The 12,742-nt window shown below is 38.5% G+C and overlaps 1 protein-coding gene across 9 annotated transcripts in view; it reads left to right on the top strand.

Moving 5' to 3' along the window:
- CREM (cAMP responsive element modulator) overlaps positions 1 to 12,742 on the top strand; it is a 34,145-nt gene that overhangs the window by 15,973 nt on the left and 5,430 nt on the right. For 6 of the 9 annotated variants that reach the window (XM_065627885.1, XM_065627882.1, XM_065627886.1 and 3 more), the window contains 3 exons: positions 1,185 to 1,276; positions 1,419 to 1,564; positions 7,849 to 8,037. In XM_065627885.1, coding sequence (XP_065483957.1) covers positions 1,185 to 1,276; positions 1,419 to 1,564; positions 7,849 to 8,037 — 427 coding nt within the window. Of the gene's footprint in view, positions 1 to 1,184; positions 1,277 to 1,418; positions 1,565 to 7,848; positions 8,038 to 11,554; positions 11,678 to 11,724; positions 11,830 to 12,742 lie in introns of those variants that run through there. The other 3 variants (XM_065627888.1, XM_065627889.1, XM_065627890.1) reach the window with 2 other exon arrangements.

Here is a 12,742-nt window from a genome sequence, read left to right as displayed (position 1 = left end):
CCCGGCAAAATGAAGCTACATTAAATATTTTTGCACAGAACTGAAACGTAATAAAATTAACAAGTGAAGAGACGATTTAATTCTGCAATAACCTGTAGTTCTTTCAAGGTGTAGTTTTATAGATTTGAGTTGGGGTGACCCAGGCCCATAAATTTCTAGAACCTTCCAGCCAGTTGTTTTCTGTTGGGGTGGTGCAGGTTTTGTTTCTAACACTGAGCACTCAGGCCTGGCTGCCGCATTAGTTCTGGAGCTCGTCCTTGACTTCCCCGAGCTGCAGGGAAGACTTTAGGTCAAACACTTGAGCCTTCTAGTCATTTAACTTGTGTTTGTCCAGCATTAGCTTAACCCAGCGCTTAGTCTGAAACTGCAGTCTGGTCTGTCTTTATGTGGAAAAGTTGTTTTCCACACTAACTTTACTGCACTGTTTCAGTTTGGAAACCTTACATGCCAACTATTCGGGGTAGTTAAATGAATCAAGAAAAGAGCATGTTTTCCAACTTAAATAATCGCTTTCATTTCTGTGTAATAAGATAGTTGCTGGTAAAGAGTGTGATTCACCTCCAGGCCTTCATGTTGTCTTGGGTAATTTTAAGAGAAAAAGAACCCCTGAAAATACTACTAATAAAGGTCTGAGAAACGAGACACTGTGGACTTGTCAGGGGTTTTTAAAACTTGCACAATATTGCTAAACAGTGTATTTGTATTTTTGAATGTATTGATAAGTGTAATATATGTGTATATTTAATTCAACATATTTTCTAAATAGCTTTGGTGTGGTTGTGAAGAGGCTTTTTTACTGTATACTGTTATTTAAGGTGCATTAGTGCAGTATTTTGTATTTTAAATGTTTAATTTCACTTTAAAAGCTAATTAAATTGTATAATATTTTCACATTTAAAGAAATCTTCTGTCTTCAGTACTTTTTCTAGGTGTCACTCACAAAACAGTAACTTGGATTATTTTGATTTTTTTTTTTTCTTTTTCAAATGGAAGATGTCATTTAAGTGGCTGTGTGTCGCTAAACTCATAATTTGTGGTTTGCTTTGGAAAAAGAAGTCCAGGGTCACATTTAGTGATAAATAAGTGCACAAACTTCCTGTGTGCAAACATGGAAATAATTTTTCTTAATCTGTTGCTGTCTTTTTTTAATGAAGTTATGAATTCCAGAAACTTTGCTATTACAGGTAGCATCGATTGCAGACGAATGTGTAGAATCAGAGGGGATAATTGATTCTCAAAGACGTAGGGAAATACTTTCAAGAAGGCCTTCATACCGGTAAGGACTTTTTATTTTGATTTTGCTGGGTTTTAAAAGCAGCTTACATATTGCAGCAAAACTATCTGATAAAAGCCAGTGGCTTAGTTTTTTCATGGATACAAAATTTCAAATATACAAAATTATTTACATTCTTTTTTAGAAAAATTTTGAATGAACTCTCATCAGATGCTCCTGCAGTACCAAAGATTGAAGAAGAAGAAAAGTCAGAAGATGAAGGAGCGCCTTCTGGAATGTCTCCAATGGCCATGCCAACCAGCCTGTATCATACTAACGCAGGGCAATACAGTATGTTGGCAAAGATACTATGTGATGTTGCAGAACATATATAGGAACAACTTTGTTTCTGAGGGTTCCATAATGAAGTAGAGATGTTGGATTTTGGTGAAGAAAAATGGGAACTCCTGTTTTTCTGAATAATTTCAATTTTTATATTTAATTTTTCCTAACGTGGGCATTGTAGACTTTTAGTCTGTTTCTTGTGATGTCTGTTGGTTGCTAGATTTAGTCCTTCTAGAACTCCTATGCATTAAAAATGTGGAGGTGAGGCTCAGGTGAAATGAAAAATGCTGATATTTTTATGTGAATGTTCAGTGTTATAAATCACTGGAGTTTCAAATTACTGTGACTTGCTATGTATTAGTGCTATTTATTACATTAAATGACTATTAGTGAGTTAGACTTTTTTAAAGTATGAGGTTGGAGTATGAAATTATTTCTTAACTTTGAATTTTCTTTCTTAAAAGAACTATGTCTTTTCCTCTCCATTTGTCGAATATGAACACTTTAGCTGCAGAATTAACTTAGATTGTGGTCTCCACCATTTGATACTTCATTGAAACAGAAGTTAAAAGCTGGATTCACAGTTCTGTTCTATATATTTTTATTTATTATTGTTCCTGCATTTATGTTAAAAAATGTTGCAAAACTCATTCCCCATAGCTTCTTTGGGCTTAACCATATATATCATCTAAGGGTTAACTTTCTACTAACTCTTTTTCAATTATGTATTGGATAAAGCATCACTCCTACACTTTTGTGGTTTGGGTTTCTTTTTTTTTGTGGGTTTCTTTCTTTGCTTGCTTGTTTTGTTGTTGTTGATGTTTTGTGTGTGTGTGTTTTGTTTTGTTTTTCCATGTCTTTCTGTGAGTAGCTACACTGAAATGCAGGTATTTTTCCTTTGATTTAATGACAGGAAAATTGCAATAGAAATGTTGTGGGTATTTTTTTTTTCCCTGAAACAAGGGAAGTCTATTAAAGCGTTGTGATGGTGTATGAAAGAGGATGCAGTGGCTCTCTAGTTGTATTCTAGTCACCCTTGGAATTCTTCAGTTATTTTTAATTTATGCAACTAAAGTAATTATCAACTCTGAGAAAGCAGAATTTCCTATACTATTATCCACCCCTTCAACATAGAAAGCAATTGTACGTGGGCTCCTAAGCTGCTTTTCTTACCTGTTCTGTAGGGTATAGACATAAATAAATGTCTGATTCGTGATGTACAGCATCTGAAGTGCTTTTTTCTGTGAACTTGTGCTCTTGCTAAATGACAGTTATCCAGTACAGAATCTGCCAGATATCCATATACAAATTAAATTACTTTCTTCGGGTTTTGAATTATAAATTCGGTTTGGCTTATGTTTATTTTTTAAAAAAATACATATTTGCAGTTTAAAGTCTTAAAAAGAAGTCCTATAGTGTCTGCACGGTGTTCAAGTGAGCCTCCAAACCTTTAGAATTTCTAATAAATTAGGTGTTTAGGCTTCTTAATCGTAGATTCCTCTAGGAAACCAGAGTTGTACTTTTCTAGCAATGTCTTGCAGGAGGTGACTATTACTTCTTAACTAAGGATGTTTTAATTTGAACATAGCTATGAAACGTAGTGACAGAGAAGTGTGTTTTTGCTTTCTTGTTCAATCATACATTTACTTCTGAAAAAATCAACAGAGAGCATCGCCAACAATGTGCTTAATTTAGCAGAGCCTACAAAATTTTGATTAAATCTTTATTTAAACTTGGCTTTTACGTGAGCCAAGCATGCAAGATTTCTGGTTGATGCTGATTTTTCTTTGAGTAAGTTATATGCATAGCCTAAAACATGTACTGTATATTTAAAGTAATTTAACTTGTTAAGTAGATTCTCAGCCATACTGAGGCATTGCTTCAGGATGCAATGTCAGCTTTCATAGGCTGTCCTGATTCTGGCTCAAAAACTTTGTTTTGAGAGCTTTGTCTTCTGGGAAATGTTTTTTCTTACCCAATTTATTAATTCAGTAATTTGATTTTTAAAAATTTTGTTAAGTTAAACTTTTTCAGTTAAAATATCACACATCTTTTGCTGCAGTGAAGTCTGCATTGTCTCTAATTCTGGTTAGGAAAAATTACATCAAAATCTTTCTTAGGATGCTGGTCATTAGCCTTAAAGTTATTGCTTGCCAGAAAAGTTGCATTTCCAGTTGAATCTAAGTGGTAGCAAGGATCATCATCTCCTTGGAGTAGAGGGAGTCTTAATTTGGAATTTACCAAGGAGAGCTTAACTCTTCTAGTCCTTGTGTGTATAAGGCACAGATCTGCAGCATGTCTGAGCAGCCGTCCTGTTGGCTGCCTGCGATCCTCAGGAACTGCTAAAACCGGGAACACCACACTGGAATGGAGCGTCTCCTGGGTTGATTTCAGTGTGGACATGAGGCAGAAGGTCACTAGGTGTATCTATTTTACCTTTACGTCTCCTGTCAATAGCTCTTTACTTCTGCTTATCATTATTGTATCTGAGTACTCTTCTCTTCTTGGCCAGCACACGTTGTGTGGTTCTCCTGTGCAGGCATCCAGCAGTTTATGCACAAAGTGCGTATGGTGTCTGTGGCAATGAAGAGCTGGTCTCGCAGTGTCACTACAGCCATCTGTACTGTGCCTTGGTTTAAAACTACATTTACCAGCTCCTTATTTTCTCTATTGTTCTCTCTATTCCTGCTTAGGAGAGGCAGTTTAGTTGGAAAGATAAGTTTTACTGTATGTTGGATGTCTGGGATGACTATTTTTGGAAGAACTTGATAAGTATTTTTTTCTGAAAAACAAGTATACTTTTTCCATTAGCAGCAGTGATGGTGGTTCTTTGCTTTCTTTTTACCAGACAAAACAGTATGTTGCCATGGTTTCCAGATATCTTTTTCCTCAGAGCTTCTTGTCTGTCTCTGATGGAAGCAGACAGACTGACACCATGACCAGCTGGAGAAAATGTCTTTCCTAGTTACCTCCATCAACATGGGTTTATCTATAAGAAGACTGATAGTTTTGCATAAGGTGGTGTCTTCTGTATGAGCCTTGGATCTGATCTGACTACAAACCTATTCTGTTGGCTGTAGTTCTGTCATGTTGGTTATTGAGTACTGAAAAATATTGGTTCGCCTCACCTGTGGCGGTGGTCTAACTGTGCGAGAGTTGTTTGTTCAGTTGGAGTGTGTGAATTAACCACGCTCGCCCTTTGCCTACTTGTGTATATCATGATGTTCTGTCTGAAACGATGCAGGGGAAATGAAAATGACTAGTTCTTTTGCCATCTGTTTGGGTTGCATGCTGTCTTAGGACAGGTTTTTAATGATTGGAGAATTAAGAAATCTCTTGAGAAAGACTGAGTCTAGATGCTTTTCCCAGTTTTGGAAGGTAGGGAAAGATCTGGATTAGAGCTGTTGATCATACCCAGAGAATGGTATTAGTATCATATTCATTCCTAGTTAGAAGGTGCCACTTAGATCCATCTGCATGGCATACCACTCCAGGGACTGTCCAGGAGAGTCCTGTACTCTCCATAGCAGGCCCAGTTTCTAGTAGAGCTCCAGCGCCACAAAAGTCTGTGCAGGGGTTGCAATCAGGACAGTGAAAGGGCTGTGGGCTGTGTGGTGTTCTGGTAATATGGCAGGAGTCAGTCCTGTAAGGGAGAGAGCTACTGGAGTTAATTCACTCGTGTTTAGAAAGTGCTGGATTGCAATCTGAATGAATCATTGCAGGGCAGCTGGGACATAATTGTTTACCCAGGCTCACTTTGGAGCCAAGAACTTTGCATGATTATGTGCCAATATTTTACTGCTCAGGAACTCAAACTGACTCTTTTTTATGTGGTATGGTACTGTTATGGTGTAGACATACCATTTTTGGTGCTAACTCTGTGAGAGGCAGAATTCAGCTGTCTGTAACTTCTCTGGGAGGTAGGGGCAACAAATCCTGCTGGGAAGCTCGCGCACTGCTGGGAACTTGCTCTTATCCAGATCGCACAAAGTATAGAGGACACCATGATTTATTTTTCTTGCTTCCCTCTTCTAAACTGCCCCCAAATGGGGCACTTTCAGCTTTAGAGACCAGACCGAAACAACATCTTGCTCGTTTTGTGTGTGTTCCCCTACACCCCACAATGCTTTGTGGAGCCTGCATGCAGCACCCAGCTAGTTCCTGCTTCACATGTTCCCCATTCCAAGGGCAGGACTTGAGGTCCATGCTGAGCCCTGTTCCAGTATTGCAGATAGGGCTCAGTGCTCTTTTCAGCATGAGAGGGGTTCCACATTTTCTCCTAAAATAAGCTGATCTAGCTGCTAGGATTTGGCCGTTTTGGTAAATAATTTTACTACATGTTCAAAAAATTAGCAGAGCTTGTAGTAGATAGTTACTATTGTCTAATTTACTAATAACAGTTTACTAATCAACTGTTAGTGTTTCAGTGCTCTTTGAAGTGTTATTGTCTGATGTTGCCTTTTCAAGATAACCTACTGTTGTCAGGAGAGAACATTTGAAATCAGCTGTCTCCAAAACTCACATGGGTGTCTAACAAATCATGTACTCAGATAACCAGAGCTGAACCTTCAAGAATGTAACCAAATATTGTGAATCTGACAGTGAAATCAGAGGAGCTGGCAATCCTGAATCTGTGCTTATATTGACTTGTGTACCGTCTCAGACCACTTTAAGTACAACAGTGGTTGTAATTTGGATATTTTCTGGTGGAGAAAGACATTTATTACTTCTTGGTTATCATCTAAAAGTTCCAGGAGTATTTTAATTAACAGAAGAGACATGGATTTGATGGATAGACCACTCAGTGGATAGGGAATTAGCTGGATGGTCATACTCAAAGAGTTGTGATCAGAAACTCCATGTCCACGTGGAGACTATTGACCAGTGGTGGCCCTCAGGGGTCTGCTTTGGGACCAGTAGTATTTAACATCTTTGTTGTGGACATGGATAATGGAGTTGAGTGCACTCTCAGCAAGTTTGTGGATGACACCAAGCTGAGTGATGTGGTTGATACTCTAGAGAGAAGGGATGCCATCCAGAGAGACCTTGACAGGCTACAGAAGTAGGCCTGTGTGAACTTTATGAAGTTCAACAACGCCAACTGCAAGGTCCTGCACATGGATCAGGCAATCCTGAACATGGATACAGGCTGAGCTATGAGTGGATTGAGAGCAGCCCTGCGGAGAAGGACTTGGGAGTGTTGGTTGGTAAAAAGCCGAATATGACCCAGCAATGTGTGCTTACAACCCAGAAAGCCAATTGCATCCTCAGCCGCATCAGAAGCAGCATGGTCAGCAGGCTGAGGGAGGTGATTCTGCTCCTCTCCTTGGCTCTCATGAGACCCCAACTGCAGTACCGTGTTCATCTTTGGGGTCTCCAACATAAGACAGACATAGACCTGTTGGAGTGAGTCCAGTGGAGGGCCACAAAGATGATTGGGATCCGGAGCACCTCTCCTGTGAAGACAGGCTGAGAGAATTGGGGTTGTTCAACCTGGAGAAGAGAAGGCTCTGGGGAGACCTTATTGTGGCCTTTCAGTACTTAAAGGGAGGCTACAGGAAAGCTGAAGGAGGACTCATTATCAGAGAGTACAGTGATAGGATGAGGGATAATTGTTTTAAACTGAAAGAGGGTAGATTTAGATTAGATCTTAGGAAGAAACTCTTTACTGTGAGGGTGGTGAGACACTGGAACATGTTGCCTGGAGGAGTTGTGGATGCCCCATCCTTGGAAATGTTCCAGGCCAGGCTGGATGGAGCTTGAGCAGCCTGGTCTAGTGGAAGGTGTTCCTGCCCACGGCAGGGGAGTTGGAGCTAGATGATCTTTAAGGTCCCTTCAAACCCAAACCATTCCAGGATTCTATTATGTTTCTGCTCTTAACAAAGATAATGCAAATTTCAAAAGGAATATAAAATTAATAACCTCTCTAGGGAATCTGATTTTTTTTTTTTTTTTTTACTTTAGTCTTTAAAGCTACAATGATTCTCTGTGACTAGGAGCTACTGTTTTTTCTTTCTTTCTTGTATTATAACTATTCAGGAGAGTTAATATTTCTGGAAGCACAGAGATAAAATGTGTGGAACACTGTTTTTTATCCGTTATAAACGTAGCATGTACTACACAACAGGCTTTATATTTGTGGAAATCAGTATTAACATTATTTAAGTTTTATTGTGCAATTGATCTTTAAGCAAGGAGAAGACCAGGAGTCCTACAGACAACATTTATTTTAAAAAGGGAAATGTGTTACATCTCTATTGCCTAACTTTTCTTTTTCTTTTTATGTTTAGTTACTATAACTCAAGGTGGTGCAATCCAGATTTCTAATCCAGCCTCTGATGGTGTCCATGGACTACAGACATTAACAATGACAAATTCAGGAGCTCCTCAGCCAGGTGCTACCATTGTGCAATATGCAGGACAATCCCCTGATGGCACACAACAGTTTTTTGTTCCTGGAAGCCCAGTTGTTGTTCAAGGTATGTTTTATTAGTCTATTGCTTTTCAGTTTTTTCATATAAACCAATTTTTCTTGAAAGGCTTTTTATTTTGTGTTGACATTATTGCACTACTAAATAGAATATTTATGCATAACAAGATGGAAGACAGTCTTGGGAGGAAACTCAGTGTCTCTGTTCAGTAAAGCAGCTACTTTTGATTAAAAAAATTTATAGGGAAGAAATAACAGTATAAAATCACTTTCTGCTTTGAATTCTCTTATCTAGACTTTGAGAGATACGTTTAATTGCAGTAAATGTGCTGTTACAGATTGAAATGAGATGCTGCGACTGCATCTCATTTAGTATACAAAACAATTTTTTTTTTCCAATAGTTAATCAATCTTAATAAAACACAAGTTCTGAAGTTCTTTAGGTATGTTTAGGGCAAAATGTCCTTGCAACTTATGACTCTTGTAGTTACTGGAAAGGAGATCCTTTACTGAAGCGAGTTTTCTCACTGAAGAACACTTTGTGGGTCCTATAAAATGCACACATGTGAACTGAACTGTGAATAGTGAATTACCGAACCTTGCTGTAGTTTATGCAGTATTTTTTTTTCTGTCCACCGTTCCCAGCCTTTTGGAAATGCTGAGGGAGTTTGGGAACTAAAAGTCTAAAAGTCTCTTGGATTCTTGCTGATACCAGGGCAAGCGGGGTTGGAATTTGTGAAAGGGCTAGAAAGACTTGAAGTATGTATTTGTGGAGTGGATAAAAGTCACTGACTAAATGTAGACACAGATATCTGAGATAGTTGGTGAAGTCCAGGTTGAGGTACTTTTTTTTGCACTAATATGGATATTTGAAATAAGTTTGGTCTTTAGGTGGCTGTTTCTCTCCCTTTGCTGTAAGGGAAGCCCAGAATGTAAATAAAGCCAATAGCTTGTAGATATCTGAACTTGTTGAGACAATGCTGAATAATGATACCAAATTTGAATTCTTCTATTGCCTCTGGTTAATTCTTTGCTGAAATACATTGTATTTTCCAAGACTTTTCAGAAGCCTTTAAAGGAAACTATTAGACTAGAATGAAAAACCCTAAACCAATACTAGTTTTCATCATGCAGAGAATACTGTTATAACTTCCTTAAATATTATTATGAACACATTCTTAGCAAAGCCATAAGACCCAAATTTGGCTGTCCCCTAAACAAATTTCCCACTCTGATAGTGTGCGTTTTCTGAGTATGAGTCTAATATGTTTTCTATACACATGTGTACACATCCCTTAAATTAGAGGACTTACCCATCTCTCCAAGTTGACTGTAGTGTTTTGTATGTTTTGCTTTGATTCTTTAGAGTTTTGGGAGTGGGTGGTGCAGAGATAGTAGCTTCTTCCTTGTTTCCTAAAACCTCCCCAGTCTGTAAAGAAGCACAAAACTTAGGGATTGTGTCTGGCAGCATTTCAGTCTTTGGGAATTTCATTGGACTGGCCTTGCTTTCCAGACCCTTAGTTCCAGGGTTGTCCTCTGACGGGGCTGTGCTCTCACCTCCCTGTTCACCTTGGTGATGGGCTCCACCACTTGATCATGTAGCCCCTTAAGTGTCTTGCTTGTGGTGTAAACTTTCAAAATAGATTCAGAGGCAGTTACTGAACGCCTGCTCTATCCTGTTTCTGGAAGCTTCTAGATACTTTCGACTAAATTGATTTGTTCTCTGTCCATGTTCAGAGAAGTTGACTTCCTGGAATTCTCTGTTCCTTTGGCCCAAAGTCCAAAAGCTTTAGTGATGCTCATGGCTGTTGACACAGAAGAAAAGTGCTACATAACATATACAAAGGGAATAGTAAGTGAGCGTAAACTCAGAGATGACGAGAAGATAAAAGGTTTCAACTCACTATACATGCTATTGATAGTGGAAAATCTTTAAAAAAAAAAGTTTAATTAAAAAAGTGTGAAAGTACCTCAGGATGTTTATGGTAATGCAGATCTTTTTATGATAATAATTACGTATCATCAACAAAACTGAGTTATTCAGGATGGAGTGAGTCAATGAAATCGGTTGGATAGACACCACAGGTCACCTTGCCTATGCTAGGAAGTCTGTAGGAACATAGTTTATGAGCATTTGCCATTTACATACACTTTGTAGTTGCTTGTTCACCTAATATCGTGATAGCAGAGATCGTAATAGGAAAGCAACATTCTGCTTAGTAATCTTTACACTTATGTATATTTTTAGAATGGTTTTGGGTAGACAGCATATAAGTGTTATTTGTAATAATAGTGGAAGTAAAAGAAAGGCAAAAAAAATGTAGCAAGTATCAGTTCTAAGGCAGAAAAGATCTGGTTTAGAATCTTTCAAGACAGCATATGGATTTATATTTTTTCTAAAGTATTTGTCGATGTATCTCATGTAAAAATGGACAGCATCACATAAACCCTGTGCTCGATATTTTCTGATAACCTGTGATGGGGAAAAAGAATTAATATAAAAGTGCCAAAGGTGTTGATCCAACTGAGTGATATTTCATTTGCTACAAGTTTATATTCACAGGCAAAATAAGATTCAGTTCTGATGTCCTGACAGTTTCCTAATACAGGTTAAGGATTTTTTTCCTGGGTGAAGCAAAAGAAAGTGTTTAATTATTAGTGCAAATGAGTGTAGAAACATTGTTTCAAAAATCATTGTGTTGTGAACTGTGTGTGTTTTCATTATATGGTCAGTGATATGAACAGTGATATTTGAGATCTGTGGCTTGAATTTCTTGCGTGCTTCAGTTCTGATCTTCTGTTCATATGATCCTGAAGTGGTCCCGTAATCACAGGGTGCTCCTTTTTTGCACTGCTGCTTCCATTATTGCTGTCCTTGGCACAGTTTCACAGCTGACGAATTACCAGTCCCAATTTGTTTATTACAGACAAACGCCTTACAAGTTTGCTGTGCCCTACATACAGACAGTGCCCAGACTAGTCTAAAACTAATTTCCTCTAAATTCATGTAAATAAGGAATAACTCTGTTAGAGCTGAGATTTTTTTCATTTGTTCTTTTTTTAAAACCAAGTCAACCAGCTCTCTTGGTTTTATTTTGAAAAACAAGGGAACCGAGGAGAGGCAGCCTTGATCCAGAGTTACTGTTCTGCTTATTACAGCATCAGAAATCACTAGCTTTAGGTTGACTGACTTTGGAGCTTTCTTCAACCTTTTTGGAAGCTTTTAACTGAAATTAGATGAGTGGATTGTGGGTTTCCCCCCACTGCAAGGGGCTTTAGCCTTTCATTTACATATTTGCTATAACTTATTAAGCTTTCCTGTTTCACGTGTCTGTCTGGCAGAGTTCTCTGCCTTTTAGTGGAATTGTTCCAATCAAAACAATTGCACGTCTTTTTAAAATGTCTCTGTGTTCTACCCAATCGTGACTTTATCATTCTGGTTCCCTCGTGAATTCTAGAGCCACGTTTTAATTCCTGTCAGTCAGTGCTGTGAATTTTCAGGTCTTGCTTTACAGGCAGCTTTGTGCTGAGTGCTTTCTGCAGCTTTATGAATAATTCAGGGAAAAAGAACAAAGCTGGGCTTATAGAAACATGGAAGAGGAAGAAAAAAAAAGCTTTACTGGAAGAGGAGTTCTTTGGGCTGCAGTTTCAGTGAGCCATTCCGGTGACAGAGCATATTGATGACAGTGGTAAGCAAGTGAGGTCACTGTGATGTCAGTGCTCTTGCTTGTAATCCTGCACATGCTTGCTGGTTTGGAACAGTTCACGCTGAGCTCTGCTGGAGGAACAGGAGAGTCGGGTGTGCAGGGGCTGATCATGGCTGTGACAGGGGATGAAACAGGTACAAATTTTGTTAGTCTTTTACATAATATTTTTGAATGTCTAAGCCATGCTTAGTTGGTATTTGTGATGTTTTCTTTTGAAACTGTTGCTGTAACTCTTTCATCTTTCTAAACTGGTATAAATGGCTTTTGTTTATATCTAGTCACTGTAGGATTTCAGGGCAATTTTAACAGTTTCATTTTGGGGAGAAAAAAAAAAAATCACTGTTAGTGCATGAGTTCTCATACAGATTGATTCAGATAACTAATCTTTACTAGTAGTGCAGGATTTTGCTGAAAAATCCACCACTCTTTTAAATCCTTCTTTCTTGTGGAGATGGTCATAGATGTTACTATGTTTATAATTGTTTTTTATTTTGTAAAAATGACACTGCTTTTTTTGTTTGGCAAGAAACACTTCAGATTTGATAGCCAAAACAGACTTGAGCACAGCTGTAAGAGAAAGGCATGCGTTGTTTCAGTAGTGTAAAGAAACCTTGTGCTTTTGTTCTTAAAGAAAATACTGAACGCAAACGAATTTGAGAGCAATAATTGTGAGTATTGTGCCGCCTGCTTGTTTTCTCCTCCGCCGTTCTGCTCGTCTGTTCCTCCGCTAATTGAGTTCAAAGGGCTGACGTCACTGCGTTTCCTGGAATCGGTTGCAGTAGGAACTGGAAAAGTTAAACTCCAAACAAGACACACATTGACGTCAGCCCAAGTCATGCTGCCATTTAGTCAGTTCCTTTCTGCCCCGTCAGTTCCCTCCGGCAGGTCTGCAGCGTTAACCCCTTGGCAGCCGGTGCCTACGTGCTGCTGCTCATCGAGCTGCTCTTTGCTTCGAACTGCTCATCGCTTTGTTAATCCAAAGATAAGCATCTTCCCCAAGCCCATGGTTTGGTTTCTTTTTTTTTTTGATTCTCAAAGGAATAATGA

Source organism: Caloenas nicobarica, chromosome 2 (assembly GCF_036013445.1).
Source record: "Caloenas nicobarica isolate bCalNic1 chromosome 2, bCalNic1.hap1, whole genome shotgun sequence".
Taxonomy (NCBI): domain Eukaryota; kingdom Metazoa; phylum Chordata; class Aves; order Columbiformes; family Columbidae; genus Caloenas; species Caloenas nicobarica.
The sequence above is the reverse complement of the archived record's forward strand: the minus strand, read 5'-3'. Positions and strand labels throughout refer to the sequence as shown.